The sequence below is a fragment of the Folsomia candida genome, unplaced genomic scaffold (assembly GCF_002217175.1).
Source record: "Folsomia candida strain VU population unplaced genomic scaffold, ASM221717v1 Fcan01_Sc014, whole genome shotgun sequence".
Lineage (NCBI taxonomy): Eukaryota > Metazoa > Arthropoda > Collembola > Entomobryomorpha > Isotomidae > Folsomia > Folsomia candida.
The window spans coordinates 3,743,096-3,763,675 of record NW_019091206.1 but is presented as its reverse complement, the minus strand read 5'-3'; the positions used below and the strand labels follow the sequence as shown (position 1 = coordinate 3,763,675).

At 40.0% G+C, this 20,580-nt stretch overlaps 3 protein-coding genes across 5 annotated transcripts; 2 read left to right on the top strand and 1 right to left on the bottom strand.

The window, feature by feature from the left end:
* The first annotated feature begins 1,681 nt into the window (after positions 1-1,681).
* Positions 1,682-11,510, top strand: LOC110855953 (photoreceptor-specific nuclear receptor). 3 transcript variants are annotated; one of them, XM_035856722.1, is made up of 15 exons: positions 1,682-2,156; positions 5,221-5,463; positions 5,556-5,688; positions 5,773-5,790; positions 5,865-5,950; positions 6,099-6,350; positions 9,048-9,136; positions 9,440-9,465; positions 9,542-9,705; positions 9,782-10,074; positions 10,154-10,288; positions 10,366-10,432; positions 10,524-10,571; positions 10,714-10,876; positions 11,002-11,510. In XM_035856722.1, the coding sequence occupies exons 1-15, from the start codon at positions 2,132-2,134 to the stop codon at positions 11,075-11,077; spliced, it is 1,818 nt and encodes a 605-aa protein (XP_035712615.1). In that variant the 5' UTR covers positions 1,682-2,131; the 3' UTR covers positions 11,078-11,510. The 3 variants fall into 3 exon arrangements, with proteins under 3 accessions (XP_035712615.1, XP_035712614.1, XP_021960082.1); XM_035856721.1 differs by having other exon boundaries at positions 1,683-2,156; positions 10,521-10,571; XM_022104390.2 differs by lacking the exon at positions 6,099-6,350 and having other exon boundaries at positions 1,684-2,156; positions 10,521-10,571.
* Positions 11,511-11,813: 303 nt separating this feature from the next.
* LOC110855823 (E3 ubiquitin-protein ligase siah2) lies at positions 11,814-13,557 on the top strand. The gene is made up of 5 exons (XM_022104215.2): positions 11,814-12,139; positions 12,200-12,511; positions 12,594-12,754; positions 12,872-13,035; positions 13,320-13,557. Exons 1-5 carry the CDS (start codon positions 12,105-12,107, stop codon positions 13,500-13,502), a joined length of 855 nt encoding a protein of 284 aa, XP_021959907.1. The 5' UTR covers positions 11,814-12,104; the 3' UTR covers positions 13,503-13,557.
* On the bottom strand, positions 13,556-19,149 carry LOC110855821 (FACT complex subunit spt16). The gene is made up of 18 exons (XM_022104214.2): positions 18,978-19,149; positions 18,722-18,860; positions 18,518-18,610; positions 18,266-18,424; positions 18,040-18,192; positions 17,510-17,923; positions 17,085-17,420; positions 16,824-16,991; positions 16,547-16,745; positions 16,240-16,433; positions 15,881-16,132; positions 15,669-15,800; positions 15,271-15,585; positions 15,008-15,177; positions 14,659-14,933; positions 14,367-14,568; positions 14,123-14,281; positions 13,556-14,030 (listed from the first exon to the last, which is right to left on the bottom strand). Exons 2-18 carry the CDS (start codon positions 18,788-18,790, stop codon positions 14,024-14,026), a joined length of 3,297 nt encoding a protein of 1,098 aa, XP_021959906.1. The 5' UTR covers positions 18,791-18,860; positions 18,978-19,149; the 3' UTR covers positions 13,556-14,023.
* Between the last annotated feature and the right edge of the window lie 1,431 nt (positions 19,150-20,580).

Here is a 20,580-nt window from a genome sequence, read left to right as displayed (position 1 = left end):
CCTTGACTCTGAGGTGAAGGCAATAAACGAGTTAAACAAATTCATTTGTCGCAGAGAGACAAATAACGTATCACAAATGTATCATGTAACTGACACAAACATGCCTGTCGTCAGTTTTCACCCCAACTCAGCCCATAATTTTTTCAGTCTTGAATTCTAATTACAGTCCATTGTATTGTAATAAATGTGTTCCATCTGTTCCATCATCATTGAACAAAGAAAGATGAGCCAGTCGTGGCAGCGATGATGTGCCCTCCTCCGAAAAACATCGCCTTCTTCTCCTCCACCTTTCCGAGAGGGATGCAGCAGACGGACGCACGTTGGTCGCTTAATAAATTGAATGACAAATTCCGATCAGAATTGAATTGTTGTCCGCTACTAAATCCATACGATATTGACGCATATGCCTCCATGCCGTGGAGTATCAATTGAATATGCAAGATTAGCATACAGCAGTGCACACATGCAAGCGTACTTATGCAGTTTCCTCCTGTGAGAGATAAGTCCCCAATTGCTGAAGTCGACATGATTTCTGGTCATCATGGTGGTCACGTGCAGTCCACAAGTGCTGCAGCATAAATGGGCACTTGCCTTCACAGAGACAGACGTTCATAAAATATCCGAGCGTTCAACTCCATTGTGTCAACCCATTGTTGCCCGTCTGCAAAACAACTGGTTTGTCAACTAGCTGAGTAATTACTAATACTTCCGAAAAAAGTATCTCTGTATCTCTCCGTTTGTGTATTCTTCTTCCCTGTGACAATGTTTGCTTCGTATTTTACTCCTGCTGTGGTAGGTGGTGGTGATGCTAAATTATGGAATATTATATTGGCTGAGAAAAATCAAGGTTACGAGCTTCCCTCTGCCATTACTTAATTGGTCTTTGTTTTCAGATGAGCCAAAAATATCTGCATCATTAAATTATTAATTTCATATGCAATTTTATTCATTTTGTGTGTGTATCAAGATAAACTGTGTATGGAGAGGATGAGTTATGTATCAAATTGCCCCCATCTCATCTAAACTACGTATCACTTGATCTATTTTCTCATCCTGCGAACCCACACCTTGCGACGGAGGGTACATACGTGCGGTCGCAAGAGCAAGAAACAAACTGGGGCCGAGAGAGCGAGGTCTGGACTGTGATTGGTGGCGTTGGCTGGAGAAAGGGCTGGGATCAAGAAGGAAAAAGGCCTTCGAGAAAGCGTGTGCGCCGGCCTTTGGTGTGTAATCCTGCCTCTGTAATCCTTCCCAGAGAACATCATGACTTCCATCCACTTGGCCCAACTAAAAGTGCATCTCCGACAAACTCGGAACGGATCAGAGTAGAAATCGAATGTCCAACTCCGACCCCATCGATCATGCAGTATTCCTTCTACCAAGTGCTTCTCTGAGTCGGATGTGGGCTGCTGCGTGCGGGGGCAATCCCGTCCTTAAAACCACATCACGATCGTGGAGGAAGGAGGAAAATTCGTTGATGGGAAGTTGATGGCGTTTCATACGCTCATGTGGAGCATGGCGAATGTACATATAAAAAGATGATGTTGGTGAGACGTATAAAATACTATGCAACCACCAACGCTGAGCAAAGAGAAAGACCCCACCACCAATTTCCTACTTGTAAAAATGGATGCGAATGCGGCCTGAGCACACAGAGTCCTTCTCTGATCAGATACTGGTTCAAGTGTGCAGAAGTAAGAGCAAAAGACCATCCCGACCAAAAAACAACCTGCTGACTCCGTACACAGCAGAATCCGTACCACACCACCAGACAGACAACCAAGAGCATTAGACTACAAAAGTACATAAACGCTGCTACTCTGCATCAGTTGCAAATCATCCAACTCCTGAACCTTCCCCCATCAGGTTCCTCTCTCCTCGTCATCTCCAATCCAACCCGTCTCACCTTGCACCACTCTTCACACCCGAGTTGGAAATAAGTTACCATGAAAGTTTCTGGTGTGCCAATTGACAGTTTCTGAGACTTTTCACACTTTGTATTCATTTGAGACAAAGACGCTCTAGTCCGACGAGATATAAGAAAGAAATAATCAACTGAATTCGCCGTAATCTGGAGAAAGGCGTCAAAATAGCTCTTAAACGACAAAAGTTTCTCTGCAACTACTTAAGAATGGAGTTGACGACACGAAATTGTGGTAAGAAAAATTTCAATCTGTTAATTTATTCCGATAAAAATGTGTCATCACTATTTTACGAAATTGGCCTCGTCATATTTTGAAGTACGATTGCAAATGCAAAGTTGAAAGGACGCGTAATCAAATTGTTTACGGTTGACTGCCAACCAGTTTAAAATTAGTCGTATCGACGCTTTAAAACGGACGCATGCAGTGCACTCGTAGTTTCACACTCGCAGTTATTGAATTTCCATTATGGAAGTTTAAAGTTAAATCGGCCACAAAGTGGCTTGGAAAACGACATGTGTGTCAAATTAGCGTGATTAAAAATCGAGAAGTCAAATTGCATTTGCAGAATTTGCATTTGTATGAAGCACTGAATATAAAAATGGGACAACAACAGGCAGTCTCTCGCACAAAGGAGCTAATGTACATACTCGGGCGGGGAAAGCAGTCATTCATGGACGACATGGACATCATTCAATCACTGCACCACAAGGCACCTCGCACTCGCGTGAATGGGGCCAACCCAAACTGAAAAGATTCACTGGACTGTGCTAATTAATGTTCTTCCGTGTCCACACCGTCCTCCTCTTCATCAACGGTTAATTCCACATCAATTTGCGCATAAAAACTGACATTCAGTCGCCGAAAGTATTGTGCTTGTTCCTGCGTGCAGATTTTTCTAGATTTCATCCCAAAGTTCCGTTATTGTAGTGGAAAGGAGTGTGAAGGATCAGAGGTCCTTTGCCTCTGCCGTCGTCTGGTGTACGTAGTGGGGAAGGAAGAAGACGACAAATTGGAGGAGGGCATGGCATATTATTCCGAGCTGGCTGGTATTTATGGACGGAGGGAGCGAGAGAGGGGTGAGAACGGGATAATGCCCGTGTAATCTGCCAGATTGGTCGCTTGATGCGACGCTTTACAATGCAAAGTGATTTCCTATTCACATTTCCATTGTAAATACATAAACCTGACTTCTGGGACATTGGACCATTTTATATTCAATGTAATAAATGGGACACCATTTGGCATGCTGGTTACCCTTTGGCCTGTTCTTTAGTTCCACTTTCCCCATTTTATTCTATACCAGTTATTAAATATACACGCTAAATACATAGATATGTACACCTTCTTTTTATGAGATTCGATTCATTTATGGAAATACAGCCCCTTATTTGAGTGAGAGAAGTCACACTTGTCCCTCGGGTTTCAAATATCAGGTCAGAGAGTGACCATTATATTTTCCGAACGACAACAAACCATAATAATAAATGGCATTCAATGTCAACACCGAGCTGGTGGTCTGAGCTGCGAATTCCGAATTTTGAGGGTGTTTACACATTATGTTGACAAATGGGGAATAAATTGAAGAGGGATTTTTCTATCTGTCATGGATGGGACGGATGATACCCGATTCCTTTGTTTTGAACAGTGCCATACGGTGCTGGTAATTGAATCCAAAATATGGTCACATTTGATACCAGATTATTCAATTATGGTCAGATCATACACGCTTAAACCTATCCAACTACCTAATCGTTTATGATATGCGTTTCCTTATTTATTGTGATTTAAACGGCTACATTTCACCATTTTCTAGAAGATGTGGAGATGAGCGAATTGCATTTCGTTGCAGTTTTTCATTTAATTTAAATGTAAGGCAGGAATTGAGGGCAACGAAGGACGAGAACAACAAGTTAATCTGAAGGGCTTAAGCTGGGAATGAATATTAGTTGAATGCGAGGGAATAACCGTTTAGGGACAGGAAAGGAGTCGCTCGTGTGGTGCAGGAGACTCATCCATCCATTTCCCACTTGCCTTCCTGATCCCCAGATTGGAAAACTCCAAGTAAAGTCGTGTCCAAATTATTCCCAAATGTTTCTCCCATTACTTCTCAACTCATCCTGTCTGTGGATTTGTGTGGATCCAAATTCGACGTCTACCAGGAATTCTCCTCCCTTGATGATTTCCGCTGATTCAGAACTTCCGAGCAGTCTGACTTTCCATCCATCCATCGTCAAGCAGCTATAATCTCATGAACACATGGAATCCTCAGTCACATGCCAAGTGCAGCCAAACCGTCAAACTAAATCCTCCTCCTACAAAACGCCCCAACATTTCCCTAGTCAGAATATTAATTGAATGTGTATACGAAATCCCATTAATGCCAAATAGAAATTAAATGACAAGCACAGTTTGGAGTAATGTTTAATTATACGATGCGCCGTACATATAAAGCTGTGCGAAATACGCACCGTGAAAGTTATTTTCCTCTCATTCTCAGAATTTCTAAACTGACTCGGGAAGATTCCTTGTGCTTTATTTTACTTCATTCATGAACTTTTGTTGATTTAATTTCGAGAGAGAGAGAGAGAGTCGGGAAGGGAGCGAGGATATATATTCATCAAAGTTTGCTCGTGTTACTAAATAAGTAAGTTTTACCTTCCTGTCGATTTTGACTAAAGTTTGTCGACTTGAGTTGGCTCAAGCTCTGCACAAGTGTCATAAAGGAAAGAGAAAGTGGAATTTGGATAAGGAGACTTTAATGACTTGGCGTGAAGGTTCTTAACTCTCAAAATAAGACAAAGTTTGCCAAGAGACCTCGTAGCGTTGAAAACCCTCGAAATGGGGAACCTGATTTGATAATTTTGAGTTTAGACACATTTGGAAACTCAAACTTTCACTTTGGATGACGAAAGGTGTTAGCTAAGAGAGAGAGCTGAAGAGAAAAGGAGAGAGACCTCCGCGGGGAGCAATTAATTCTCGATTGCCTTTTCCCTCTCAAGGAGAAAGAAGAAAGCTTTTTACTTTGCCCATCATTGCTTGTTAGTGCTGGCTCGGGATGAGCATGGCAGAAATCCAAGTGGGAAGGCAATCCATACATAAGTGCGTTTAAAGTGAGGAAATCTGTGCAGTAATTTGATAAAAGTGGGGGCACCCCCAGCCGAGGAGTGAAAATGCTCCTGTCTGATGACACCCATCCCGCACCAGCAGCGACGCCTAAGTGTCTCCATAAAGAGGGGAGGGAGCGTCATTATGTGGCGATACATGTGAAATGTTTATTTTTATTTTATGATTACAGAGTCCAAACCAGGATCACCCTCTTCCTCCAACAACTCGCCCCCTCCCACTCATCCCTACTCCATCTCCAGAATTCACTCAAACTCCCATTCCACCAGAACCTCAACCCCCATGCCCATTTCACTCACCACCAACAATTCCTCCCCCAACGGCCACAACCTCTCCATGCACAACACACTCAACCATAATGACGGCTCACGGTCACCCACTAATTACATCCAACAAGGCTACGGCTCCCCAACAGGTTGGTTGACCGCCTCAATCTCACGCTTTCTTCTTCTCCTTCAACTAACTAATTTGGCATTAAGGTCTCAAAAAGCACTCTTCTTATCGCAGGACGAAGGAGCAGCACTGGACTCACGTGCGTCGTTTGTGGGGACACTTCAAGCGGAAAGCACTACGGGATTTTGGCGTGCAACGGGTGCAGTGGGTTCTTCAAACGAAGCGTTCGCCGAAAATTGATTTACAGGTTTGAAATTGAAGCTTGACTAAAATTTGAATTCAGCATGACCTCATTAACTAATTGACTGATTAATTACCTAAATTTGTGCAGATGTCAAGCTGGGACGGGGTACGTACTACCTTGGTAGAATGAAAATATATTTATTGTTGCGAATTATAATTATATAAAATTTTGAATTCCAGTACTTGCGTAGTGGACAAGGCTCATCGGAACCAGTGTCAGGCGTGTCGTCTCAAGAAATGTCTGAACATGGGAATGAACAGAGATGGTAAGTTTGTCTCTCAATCCGTATAATTTCTTAGCTTTTGTAACAAAAATACCCGTACGTAAAAATGGCGTGCAAGTAAAAAAGGGGGTTTAACATGGAGATACATACATGAGAATACTTATTGTGGTCTGGTACTTTGTTGGTTAAGGAATAAGATCGGAGGCTGCATCTCTAAATCAGAATCAGATTGAGAGGTTAAAGTCAGAGGTGAAGGTAATTAAGGGCTCCGCAAAGAAATCCATTTTAGAGAAACTAGACTCGAGATATTCATTTGATTGGATGCAAACGCAAATTGAGTCCGAAAGAGCTAAAGGCAAACAAACGAGTTCGAGAAAGAAGCAGGGATCCAAATTATCCGCAAATCACGATCACGTCTCGCGTCCTTGGATATGCCCGCGAGGTATGTGCGCCTCACTTTTCTTCTCAAAAAACAAATCCAACGTCAAAAATAATGTTTCCGAATTTATTGGAAACAATGCATTTTTTTCTCATCAGTACAACCCATCCCACACACATGCCCGAAATCATAGTAGCATCGCTGAGTCTTTTGTCCTCAGCATAAAAATAATTATACGGAAGCACTTTATAATAGTATCTACGTACGTGTAGGAAGCAGTTAGTACCCCTTGTTCTCCTCCTATTTTTTTTACAAATAATGAGGATGCGAGGATAACAAAGGGCGCGTCATTCATTTCATATGCAAATGAGGCATACATACAAAGAGAAGCAAGCTCACTTTCCGAGATGATTGCCTTAGTTTATTCTTGCGGTTTCCAAATCTCGAACGGTAACCACAATCAAGTCAAATTCATGGATTGCATGCATAGTTCACAACTTCATTTCGTCGCTCTCTGAATTAACAATGATCAGAATCGTATTGCACAGATCGTGATGAACTTGTCATTTCACACCCGCGATTATCGTCGTCAAAGTGGATTTATTTTTGGAGAAACGCGACAGATACGAGATTCTACTTTCAATCATGCATACTAAATACATCGTAGTTCTCAAACTAATCTGCCATCCAGACAGTACGTGGAAGAAGCCAGTAATCAAATGACGATCCCCTCACACAGCCTCTCGTTCCATAGCCTGGTCCTCATTGTGCTCATCACTTTGCACTTTCACCACCACGAAGGATATCTCTCTGACGTTGATTAGGGCACGGTTGGTTCCTTCCTTTGAAGTTTTTACAACATGACCCACCGACACGGCTCCTGTTTTATTCCACCTCCGTCGGATTGATGCATCTCAGATGGGGAAACCAAATTCAGTGGTTATCACCATATGGTGCTTATCCATACTTATATGTTGGCACGGCTGCTGGTGGGACAGCCAAATTCACCTCATTATTTTCTACACAGTTTTCCAAGTTGATTCGTACTTCGTAGATGATGGCCTTTCTCTCTCTCTCACTGCGCCCTTAGCCATTTTGACTTGTTAACGTTAACTACTCCCCGCATGCATAAATTTCCTGTTCATAAAATGAGGAGGAAGTATCATCAAATCAGAGACAAATTTACAAAGCCAATTCAATGATACTTGGAGTGCGATGTGAGATGGAAACCGGAGTAAGTACGATTAGTATGCATGTATCTCCAGCCAAGTAATTTAATAGGAACCCAGCTCCTACGACTGGCACGATGTATATACTGCAGGCCTTTGAAAAAGTGAGTGAAAACAGAGAAACGTGCAGAAAAACAAAGGGGGCTGAACATCCTTTGATTTAATGAAACTAACTCGGTTAGCGTAAAATTCCAAGAAACCAGCAAGGGATTTATTGCCTTTGTTCTTTGAAGAAATTTGAAACTTTGAAGTATTATTTCGCCATGAATCCTTCCTCGAGTGATGCGAAGGAGGAGGAGGAGTGGAGCATAGTTTGAGAGGAGCCATGAATATCTATCGTTCAGATTAATTCACAGCAGCGGCGTCAGTTAAAGTGGATGAAGGGATCGCAAGGAGAAAGCTGAGCACAGAGAAAATGTAGTTTCGTTGGATTTTATCGATTGAATCGAATGAATTTGACAGGATTAGTTAGGGTTGAGCCCCGGAAACTTTTTGATTAATAGGCTGATGACTTGTGAATGAGGGTGCGGAGCCAGATCTTTTCCGAGCTTCGCACAAAAAGGAACAGAGAGAACATTCAAACTCGCTTATACTTCCATTTAATTTGATTGAGTTGGTCAACCCATCCGCCAACCACCGACGACCAAGTCTCTATCACTCATCTTCACTCTCTCGACGCCGAGTAATGAATATATCCACAACTCCACGTTCTCATCCTCCATGGTCCATGCCAGCTATTTCAGTGAAAGTGAAAGCGCGGAGAGGAAAGTTTGGCTATTTCCTCCTCTTGCTGCTGTCGAAATCGGTTGTCTTTGGTGGCGTATGTATGTATGTTCAATGAGCTAGACGGAAGGAGACTTCTCTCGATAAACCAGTCCACGCAATGGTGGAGGAGCTCAGAGATGCGGGTTTGATTTCCTGGATTATTGGTCTTGCTCTGGCTCGATTTGGACAAAATGCTCAGAGTATCAATCATGCAATGAATTCGAGAATGAACATTCATGCAGCTAAACAGATTTGGATAGGGTCGGTCGGCTCTCTCCTCGTCAATAAGCTCCTTCTTTCACCAACAACAAATCCTCAATCGAGTGAGTCTCGAGTCAGTCGGATCAAATCATAGTAAATCAAATCACATCCGATACGAATCGTGCCAAACCAAGTTGAATTTAAGTGGATAAGATGATGCTGATGAGTTTGCAGCAGGTTGGGTCAGGAGGACCAGCGAGTGAGTATGTACGTGTATGCTAGAGGGGAATAACATGAAATAAATATACAACATCCACAGCAAAGCAGATATAAAGTGCCAATAGCTAAAGTTCAATTTGAAGTTGCTCAGTCGGAAGCAAGTTTTCAAGTGGATCATGAAAAGGCAAAACCAAATTGAATTTTGAGTCATGTAGTAAAACATTGATCTGCAGAGCACATATTCAGCCATTTTCCATATTTATTTCAAGTAGGGTTTCATGGAATTGCATAGTTTTAACTCAATTGGATGTATTTAAAAACGATTAATCGTGTTTTTTTCTTTCAGCGGTTCAAAACGAGCGTCAGCCCAGAAACACTGCAACTCTGAGGCCAGAATCTTTATGCGAGATGGATCAAGAACGAGCACTTCGAGAGGTAAGTAAAAATGCTACAATTCTTCAAATAAACTACGATTACTATTCTAAATTAGCATCCATAAATATTATATTTGGATGTTTGCCACGTATGACATCAAATCAGTTTAAGAATTTACATTTTTACATGATTTGCGCTATCTTATACGTAGTCCCATAAGATTTGAGATTACACACTGTTGGAAATTACCATGCTTTAGTATCATGAAAAAGTCCAAAAGTCATGCAACTTAACGTTTAATACACACTATTAGATACCGTACATATGAATAATATTCTATTTTTCAATATTTTCTATACTTAGGCAGCTGTCGCAGTTGGAGTTTTTGGGTAATTTGAATAGAAATTGGTGGTGCATAAGTACGAAGGTTGATGAGTCAATGATGATTGATTTGTTGACCCACAGCCCATTGCTGGCACCAAGAGGTCCAGGAACCCTTCACAATTCAATCACCGGAGGGGGCCATGCTACATATGTGCAGAATCATCACCAACACCAACCTCCCCACACTTCTCCCCCCAACGTTCCCCAATCCTCCGACAGCAATGGGCTCAGAGACAATGACGACGGTATGCATCCCCATAAGCTTTCCATTTATTCTCTAATTTTCAATCTAATCAGCGACCAAACTGTTGTCTTGTGCAGACGATAGCATTGATGTTACGAGTGACGATAACACCCCGAGTCGCAAAACACCTCCAATCTTGGTCAACACGAATGGGAATGGAACACACCTCTCATCCAATTCCACAACTTCCGGATTTTCTGGCAGCATTGTGACCAGCACGAATAACTCTCTTCCCAACGGGGTGGAAATTCCTACGATTTACAATCCTGCTCATGAGACAATCTACGAAACCTCCGCACGACTTTTATTCATGGCCGTGAAGTGGGCAAAGAACCTCCCGTCTTTTGGAACGCTTCCCTTCCGTGACCAGGTATTTCGTGTAAATAGCAACCGAATGAATTTCGCGGTCCCATAATTTACTAAAATTGTACAATCACTAATTGTTCTAGGTCATTTTATTGGAGGAAGCCTGGGCTGATTTGTTTCTCTTGAATGCAATCCAATGGTGTATGCCAGGGGATTCTGTTCCATTATTCTCAGCTTCCGATCATTTGTCTCATCTTCCTGGAGGAAAAGCCGTGCAGGTATGTACGTACTAAAAATAACGCATGATTTGATCTTCCGTACTTACTTTTACGAGTTTTACTCTTGCATTTTCCAGATTGCCGGAGATTTGCGTACTTTGAACGAAGCTTTGTCTAGATTTAGAGCAATTGGAGTTGACCCAGGTAACTACAAGGACTTTCGTAATAATGATTTATGCATACATACGTACTTGAGATTAGCTGGTGACATTGGCTGTTTTTCTCGTTGCAGCAGAGTTTGCTTGTCTCAAAGCCATCGCCCTGTTCCGAAGTGGTGAACTATGTAAGTATTGCATCGTTTGTAGTATGTACTATACGCATGTGTGCATATTATGTGCATATTTCTACGAGAGAGGGAAGGGGGAGGAGGAGAAAGGAAGGAAGGACGGAGCATGAGATCTGATCTGTGATTCCTTCTCGTTTAGACACCCGAGGGCTCAAGGATCCACTCCAAGTGGAAAATTTACAAGATCAAGCACAAGTTATGCTTTGCCAACATTCACGAGGCCAATACCCGGGCCAGCCAGCTAGGTTCGGACGACTTCTCCTGATGTTGCCCCTCCTTCGACAAGTTCCTGCCCAGAGGATGTGAGTTTTTTCAGTTTTACTGCATGCTAATCCCTACACAAGGATATGTAAAAGAGACGCAGATGACGATTATGCATATGCGGACATTGCCGGATATGTGGGAATTAATTAATTTTTAATTCTAGCGAGCTCCTCTTCTTCCAGAGGACCATCGGTTCCACGCCCATGGAAAAAGTCCTCACCGATATGTACAGAAACTGAGATGAGACGATGACGAGTCGCGGATTCCTTCGCTCTCTTTCCCTTTCCCAATCAATTTCTTGATGCTTTTTCGTAATTTATAACTTATAGTCACCTTTTCTAGTCTTCAATTTCCAGGAGGGACAAGACACTGTAAGGACTATGCAAATGTGCAGTTGTATAACTTCAGTCTAGTCAAGTATTCTGGTCTACAGAGTTGTAATGGCACTTTACCGACAACAACCACTTAATCATGAAAAGCATAGCAATTACCATTGCTAGTACTTACATAAACGTAACTATTAGTGCATTTCAACGTCTCCTCTCGCTCTATATATGCAATTATGTATCTAAACCACCCATTCGGGTTCCTATGTATTCATGCAATTGTAAATGTGAAAATGTAATAAATATGTATGTACACAAGTCAGACGCTGAATAAATATTGCTCTCATGAAAATAAATGTGTTGCTTAATTCATTAAAAAATAATACATGTAAACTAAGCGATAATACTGACATCCGAGAATTTGGTGAAAATGAATCACGCTAGACTATTGGCATACATAGTAGTCCGATAAAGGAAACTACGTAAAAGATGATTGATAATTTTACAGCTTCGTGGTGGATTTTGGGATTATATAGCATGAATAGGAATTGAATTTTCTTCGTATACATACATATTTATTTACATGTAGATATTTTCGGGGATTTGATACTTGATTAAACTGGAGCAAAAGTTTTCAAATAATTATTTATATCAGTAGTTAGTTGACTTTGAGTAATTTATGGCGGCCCATGTCCAATTTAATAACTACCGAGAGGGAATCTTGATCAAGTTTTATCATAATCTCACCTCCAGCCAGTGAAACATTTTTACTCACATCTATCTGTACCAATAATGATTGCATGCATTTGCTGTTGTGTACGCACAGATACTATGCATTATAAATGTATAAATCACATTTTTTTACCTGCAATCCAATATAATCATATTGGACAAGTAAAAAATATCAGTTTGAGTTAACCCGTTACCCAGTACTTATTACATGCAAATTGTGATTATGGATTTCCGAAGGGATAGGTAAGAATAAACCCAGGGTAATTTTGACAAAGTTTCACGGGAATATATTTATTTGCGTAGCGCTGCAGTTGGGACGCTCCATGAACTCGCACCGTCGAAGGATCTCAAGAAGGCGTTAGAGTGTCCGATATGCAAAGAGGTTCCCCTCGCGCCCATCTACACGTGCTCTTCGGGTCACACCATCTGCGGAAAGTGTCGAAGTGATCAGCGATGTGGGATTTGCAAGGAGGACTTGTCCAAAACGGCTCGAAACGTCACCGTAGAGCTAATAGTTTCGAATTCTTCCTTCTGGTGTAAATATTTGTCGGATGGGTGCCCAAAAATAATAAAGGGTTCAGAATATCGGGATCACCTCAACAATTGCAACTACAGGTAAAATAATTCTTGCACACCTAAGCCATTTTGAATTTTAAAAGGTGTTTGTAATTTAAATGAATCAATATATGTTTTCCAGGCGAATTCACTGCTTCGAACTGGAGAACAAGAAGTGCATGGGAGAACAAGTGCGATTCAAAGACTACTTTAAGCATTTAAAAGATGTTCACGACATTCAAGGTTTCCACATGCCATTGGCCACCCTGACCATGTCGGAGTACTCAAATTGCCTCGCTTCGGGTACCCCTCAAATGCTCATTTAAATATACCTAAGGATCATTTATCCTAAGTATCATTTATTAATAGTAAAATTTATTTATGGAATCAATTTAATTATACACTTTTTGACATTTGTAGACGGACCATGGCCCTTGTATTACTTGCAATATGACGATGAAGTGTTTTTACGACACATGACGTGCGTGAATTCTATCGTTTATTGGTGGTTTACAATGATCGGATCAGCAGAACAAGCCGCAAATTATAAAGTCAAGGTTTCAATTTACATGAAGCATAGTGAGGTAAACACACAAACGCCACTCACTCATTCATCATTTTCTACTCCTTTCTATTCACTAACTCACCACTACCACATACAATTTTGTATTTCGCCACACCCGTCACAATTTGGGAGCTCATCATAAGTATTCCCCTCGTTTATGATTCAAACGTTCATGTTCATGACAGACTTATGAGCTAATGGTTGTAAAGGGATTAATACCCAAATCGCATGCAAATGATTAGTGATTATCAGTACTTATTATACCGCATGCTTATCTTATGTTTTTCTATTCCTGGTCACCAGAATTCAAGGGTGGATTGGACAGTACCCGTTTATTCTGTTCGATCACCTCCAGATGAGCTTGCCAAATGCTTTAGAGTTGCAATTCCAGCCAAACAGTTGGAGACTTATTGTACAAGCCGTCAACATCCGCATGGCGAAACTTACAAGTTTGTGATGAACTTAAAGTATGAAATATTTATGTAATTTGTACGGACGTCAAACTTTTTTCCGTGAAATAAATACAACCACCAAATTGAAACGTTTAATACGCACAATTATTTAATTACCGATTTAAGTTTCACCTCAGTCTATGAACGGTTCATTCATTCAGACATCCGCCCATCATTTCCCCTTTGTACCGGAAGGTCATACAACTATACAAGTCATCATTATCACTCTATCAGTTTTGGAATTTTAATCAGTTTAATAATACGCTAACATAAAATTATGTAGGAAGTATAATTAATATAAATACAAAAATGTCAGAATGGCATAAACGAATAAATAAAATTAAGGTACATCAAACGAGCTTTCTCTTCTTTCCTGTATTACGCCATTATTTTTAAGTGAAAAATTATATGTTTACAAGCCCTGTATACATATGATAAGAACTGCACAAATTAAATAAGAATAGCAGTTATATTATTTAATATTAATCTACACATATAAAGAAAGCCAATACATTAATTGAGAACAAGATCTGCGTCGGTGAGAGGTGTAATTTTTCATTTCCTACGATAAAATAGAAAAATATTATTATGCATTTCCAGATTTGTGAACCATACATGGCAATAAGCGCTACATGGCATTTTTGTCTAACTAACCTGTGTTTCTTGTTAGACTTGGGTGAGTCACGTGAAGATTCTCTTGGGCGTTTCTTGTCACTGTGACTGCTCTTACTGTGGCTGTGTCGATCACGCCTATCCCTGTCCCTATCTCGGCTGCTGCTACTGTGGCTGTGGCGAGACTTGGAAGGTGAAGAACTGGACAAATTTCAAGAATAACGAATTGAGCCAATGTATACTAGTTAAACGCAGTATAACATGTAATTTAGAATGTTCTAAATACCTTTTGTGCTTCTTTGAAGGAGAATCGCGGTGCCTTGACGAGGAGGCAGAAGATGATGAGGGTACTGGCCGTTTCGAACCTCCAGAGCTACCTTTAGTACGGGTATACTCGTCTTGAAAATTGTTCTGATTTTTATCCGCTTCCGCAGCTTCAGCTTCAAGATCTGACCAATCCTTTCCACTCTCTTCGCTACTTCCACCTTCTGAAAGTGAAATTACATATTTGATAGGATAGTTTGGAAAATCGAAGTTTAGATATGTATTAAGCTGTCAATATTGTAACGTGTACGTACCTGACGCAGAATCATCATCATCATCTTCATCTTCGTCTACCTCAGAATATTCTTCAGAATCTGAGTCTTCCTCTGATCCCTCATCTTCAGATATTTCAAAAGTTTCATCCTCGTCTTCTTCGTCATCGTCATCATGATCTTCGGTGTCGGAATCTGGCTCTAAGAAGTTCCAACCACCGTTTTCAAAGAATCCTTCTGGATCGTCATTGATGGTTTTCAAAATTTTCACCCAATTCAAAGACTGGATTCCTTCAGTGTAATGTATTTGACATGATCTAACAATTAAAGTCACAGTGAATGGCCACGGAATATCATATAATAATTATTCCAGTAGATTATTAATACTTACGTCAACCAGTTTTTCACATGGTCCAACATATTCATCGGAATTGCATTAATCATAACAGTTCGTTTTGTGTAAGTTTTGAAAACGAAAACCATGTCAAAATTTTTCAATTGGAATTGGACACGTTCAAAATGCACCAGTTCCACATCTTCCAATGAAATGACAAATGGAGGCTGTTTGATGGAAAGCATATACAAATTGTAGATTAGTATAATAATCCCGATGATTGGAAAAAATAAATGAGAGAAATCACAATTATAACATACCCATTCAGTTAAATTGACCAAACAGCCTGAAGTAGGTTGTAATAGAACAGTTGATCTGAATGGAGCTCCTGGAAATCCCAAATCCCTGAATGGAGTGTCAAACTCCACATCACCCTTTGTAGTCGATTCGACCTTTTCACAAAAGGATTTAAAAGCAGAGGTTAATTTATGACGAAGTTCACGTTCAGCTTGCTCAGCAGCCAGGTCGTCACGGTCATGCATATGCTGATGCTTTCCAAGATCAGTGTGGAGTTCACCGACTTCCGTGTAAAACTGAATATCAAAATTTTTCTTCTTTCCAATTAGAATAGCGTTCTGTAACATTTAATTATTATGAAATAAATATATGTTCATGAACTATGCGTCCCAAATTGAAATGCATTTTAATAATTGTTTACCTTGAGGTGAAAATGCAAAAGAATAATCTGTTCGCCTTCACAAGGTTGGAATACTGCGTGACGAATGTTGTTGTAAAGAATGTCAACCTTGTCACCTCTAATGGCTGTATATCGAAAGCCGTTACTATGTGCCTAGGATAAATTGAGTAAGTGTAACACTTGACTTTATGATTGGACAGAAACTATATATTAAATACTTAGACAAAACATACCTCCAAAGTTCCACTGATTCTCTTTTGTGAGAGACCTGGTCGAATGTACAAGTCTTTGAGTTTAGGATTTCCCTTGTTCATTGACAAAACCAAGGAGTCTTGCTTCACTAAATCCTCTTTCTCACGCTCTTCCGCTTCTCTGGTTTTAAACTTTTTCTGGACTTCTTTAATGAGACGGAATGCAGTATTGAGATTTGCACTTGGAGCAGAGATTTCTCCTGGCTCCTTTGTGTTAATGCTGCGGTAAGTGACCTAAGTAAATAATAGAAGAAATAAATCAGTTAAATCATAAATAAACATTGATTCAAATTTCCTTTGTAGAATTAGACTCAATAATTGGTTATTGGTGGACCCATTACTTCTTTTAAGAAGGTGGCTTCTGGGTTGGCAAATGATCCTTCAGCTTTGGTGATCGTAGCGCCAGGATGAAAAAAATTTACTCTCAAGTACGTATAATCTCCTTCAACTGACTGGGATATATTCTTAATCGTCGAAATATGGAATGGTACTGGCATTCCGAAAACTGGTAGGATGATCGTTTCATACTTCATGTCTGCAAATAATGTATAACAGACAAAAATATTAAAGGATGGCTCATCATCAGCGACTACTCGACTAGTCATCAACACAATTTCAAATAAAATACTTGTAGATAAACTCACTGACCAACATAAATCTTGAGTTCTTCAATTTCTTTTTCTTTTGGCATTTGCGAAGTACTTTTGTAGGACACGTTGGATTTCCGAACTTTTTCAACTTCTTTGCCTCCCTTTTGCTTCGCCAGCCGTTCTCTTGCAGCGTCGTTCAACGAGGCTGCGAGTTCCTTTTGTTGCTGTTTTCGCTTTTCCTCGCTAGTGTGCTCTTGCTATAGTTTAATTTATGGGTTGATCAATAAAATTCCTGGATTGAAGTATTATATTTAGTAGTGATAAAAATCATTTACGCGTAGTTTGGATTCCAGAATTGCAGTTCGTCTATTACGACCGACAACGTCAGTTGGCTCAGGTTCATTTTCTTTCTCATCCTCTTCCTCCTCATCTTCGTCTTTGAGATAAATTCCTATCGACTTTAACTTTTTTTTTGTTGGGGCCAGTGGTGTAGCGGGTCCACTCTGAATAATGAGCAACGTTACCATTGTTGATATTACTTGATGTACATTTAAAAATAAAACGTGAATTATATCGTGATTTAATTTAATTCGTACCTCATTGATAAGCACAGTATCTCCCAAAAATAAAGCATACTTCTTGCCGCCATCGTCCGATGAAGCGTCGTTCTTTATATCTGAGAATCCAATGTGAATGTTAAATGTCATTCCTTTCTGCACTGTTGCAGTGCACTTAGGTCCAATAAGTAGTGAAGCTTCCCTAAATTCAATCCCCATTCCAAACCCAAACGACTTTGTCAATTTGTCCACCAATTCTGGTTTTCCCTTTTTGACAAAAGCAACAACTTTATCGTAAACTTCATTAAGTTTGGCTCCGGGAATTAAATATTTGTGCAGTTCCTCTTCCACCTCGCACAGAAAGTTATAATATTCCTGAAATATATATCATGATTATAAATCACGTAACATGGAGTGGAATATTTCAATTGTATTATTCAATTGTATTAGTCTGTATTTAGCACCTCTTGCTTTGGGGCAGGATTCACAAAAAATGTGCGAACAACGTTGGAGCAGTATGACTTGTACCGGGCACCCAAGCAGCAAATGATTGTGCCGAAATGCAAGTAATTTTTGTCAGTTATCGCACTAAACTTTAGATTGTAGTTCCCACCACTTTGGATAATTGGTGGGTAGCACATTTCCACCTGCGTCGTATCTACGCCAGAAACATATTTCTTGTCCGAAGCAGCAGACTCGACTCCTTCAGCCAACTTTTGATGACGTGCTTTCCGGTCACCATCCACAATATCCATAATTTGATCTTTCAAATATTTGTTGAGGACGTCCATTGTCACTTGAAAAGCTCGCTTCATTGTATGGATTTCAGACTCTTCTTTCACTGCCATAACGGATGCAAGGGTGGGACCCATATCCAACTAAATAATGAAAGCAATAAAAAAACATAAATCTCGAATCAGGACAATAAATGATTATTAATCCCTATGAATTATCATCGATCCCGATTATTACACTAAAAAATTTATATTTTTACCGTTTCAAATTTTGCACCAGAAAATACACTCCTCCACGAGTCCATAAATTCGCCAGGAAATTTGTCCTTCGTGAATGTCCCAATCTTCTTACCACCCTTGCTGCCCGTGATAGCTTCCATGAGCTTGTCGAAATTTGCTTTATCTTTATCTCCCTGTAAGATAAATTGAAAAACAACGAGATTTTGAGATGATATACTGCCACTAGTGTCACCAAATTAAATTAACCTTGTCTCGAATTAGAAGTTTAATAGGAGGCAGTCCATTTTCATCCTTGGTTTCGATCGCCTTTAAAAACTCAATCTTCTTTTTAGACGACAAAAAGTAAACCACAGATTCACAGAAGACCATAATAGTGTCGGGTAGTTCATATCCGAACAACCAAGTCTAGAAGGTAAAACAATAAGTCAATTATCATACCTTGGGTGGTAAAATGACGAGTATAACTAAATGATAGTTGTTAAGTGAGTCAAGGTTTACCTGTATTGCGGTTGACTTGCTATATACAACTTCTTCGTCCACACCCACGGGCACAACCATCGCATCAATTTTTCCCCAATCATCTTTCCCTTCCTATGAAGATAAGAGCATCCCATTATATTCCTCAACTATTATGAAACTCAACTAGCTAACTTCTAAAAACTTTCAACCGATATCTAAAAAAAGTTTATTTTGATAAATTACCTTCCATGCGTTGTAAAGACGTAATAGTCGACGATTAAAAACTTCCTTATCCACACCAGCCGGAGCCATTATTAAGGCTCAGCACAAAGTATTTACTATTTGATCAAATTTTTAAAATTGCTGAAACTGGATTTGTTACCTGTGGATTTAGAAAATTAGCTACTTTTAAAATTCTCCCTTCACCCTGCTCTCAGAATATACGACAATTTGTCGTCGACAAACAGCAAAAATTGGCATATTTTGTACTTTGTCTTACGTGCGCTTATCAGAGGGGATCGGAGCTCCCTTTACTCACACTTATCCGATTTAGTTGTTTAAAAAGAGTTGCCCTCGAGTGGTTTTCGAGCTGACGCGACGACGACGTGAGAGAGAGAAAGAAAGTTGTGAATGGCGGCGGTGTTTTTCTCCAACTTTTTTGTTCCTGCCTTCCCCATACTCCCGCCGACACTAAACCCGGCCACAACCTCCCGCGACGCTCAAAATTAAATCTCCGGCAGCTGAAATATATCTCTCTCGCTATTTCTGTAGATAGGATTCTACCTCACAACTGCAGTGTGAGGTAGGCCAACTTGTACGCCATTACTAAAATTTCGCCGCCACCAACTTCAACGGAGCCGTAAAACGACGTGTCCTGAGTGGGGATATGTATTTACGAAAAATCCCTGAAATACGTACATGTATCTAATATACGAAATAAACGTTAAAATACCAAGATTATTTGACACTTTATCAATCTATAAGGTTACGACAAATGGCCGAGTTACAAAATAAATTTTCATTTTTAGAAAACTAAAATTTTTTGAAAATATGTCATTGGTTACAATGGGAAATTTGGAAATGTGATTTTTAGTCAAAGTGCTTATGAAACCGTCATGTCCGTCTGTCTGTCCGTCCGATCATTTTACGATAACTTTCCTTAAACTCGTCCTAGCGACTTTAAATTTGGTATACATGTAGTATGTGACAAATGAGGAGTTAAGTTTGAAGATGGGCGAAATCGATTAAGTGGTTGACCGGTGGTGGTCATCTGGGTGGGTGGAGTATTTCAAAATCCTCGTTGAAAGTTGTAATTTGGCATCGAGATTGCTAATGGTGTCTAATTGAAGAATATGAATTTAAATTGGGAAAATTTTCGACTGGAGGGACCCGATACCATACCGATTTTTGGAAATTATCCAATCGAGCTGAAATTAGTGCAGAGATTGCTAATGGCCCCTGATGAAAGAATATGCGAATTGAAATTGGTAACATTTTTATGTGGAGACACCTTTAAGGGGGTGACTCACATCGATTTTTAAAAATTGTATTAAAAAGATGAAATTCGCTCCTGACACTCGTAGAAGACTGAAATTTGGCATGACCCCGTGGGGGTAGACTAGATTGAAAAATATGAAGTAAATATTAAGATTTTTCCACAGAGATTTAACAAGGTGACACACTGCTTTTTATATTGGTAGAATAAAAATGATGCACATCGGACTAAAGAACATGAATAATATTCATATTCATTGAATATGAATATTTTTGTGGGCCCAGCCCAGAAGACTGAGACCCGTACTGGTTTTAAAATTGGTCAAGGAGCTGAAATTTTGCATGCTGGATTATGGGAACATTTTTGCCGATTACGAATAGTAGTTGGTGCAGGTCGTCTGACTAAAAGTTAGAAGCTGACACTGACCCTGACTCGGGCTAAGTAAAGGCTGCACACTGGATATTTCAAGTTTACTTCTCGAAATAGTACCCTCGAGATTTTGATCTTAAAAAATCAAGCTAAAAATTACGATGATTTCATCTTTAAGAATGAAGTCTCTATGTCTGCCCATTCAAAAGTTATTAAAGGTCAAAGTCGTTGGTACACA

Bases quoted from the DNA above. Each gene is read 5' to 3' on its own strand.
- LOC110855953 (XM_035856721.1), top strand. From the start codon at position 2,132: ATGGAGTTGACGACACGAAATTGTG. The intron at 6,351-9,047 runs GTATGTGCGCCT...TTTTTCTTTCAG, and splicing joins TCCTTGGATATGCCCGCGAG to CGGTTCAAAACGAGCGTCAG. The intron at 9,706-9,781 runs GTATGCATCCCC...TGTCTTGTGCAG, and splicing joins GCTCAGAGACAATGACGACG to ACGATAGCATTGATGTTACG.
- LOC110855823 (XM_022104215.2), top strand. From the start codon at position 12,105: ATGCAAATTGTGATTATGGATTTCCGAAGGGATAG. The intron at 12,512-12,593 runs GTAAAATAATTC...TATGTTTTCCAG, and splicing joins CTCAACAATTGCAACTACAG to GCGAATTCACTGCTTCGAAC. The intron at 13,036-13,319 runs GTAAACACACAA...CCTGGTCACCAG, and splicing joins TTTACATGAAGCATAGTGAG to AATTCAAGGGTGGATTGGAC.
- LOC110855821 (XM_022104214.2), bottom strand. From the start codon at position 18,790: ATGGCTCCGGCTGGTGTGGATAAGGAAGTTTTTAATCGTCGACTATTA. The intron at 16,746-16,823 runs GTAAATGATTTT...ATTAAACTATAG, and splicing joins TTCTGGAATCCAAACTACGC to CAAGAGCACACTAGCGAGGA. The intron at 16,133-16,239 runs GTAATGGGTCCA...TTATTTACTTAG, and splicing joins AAGCCACCTTCTTAAAAGAA to GTCACTTACCGCAGCATTAA.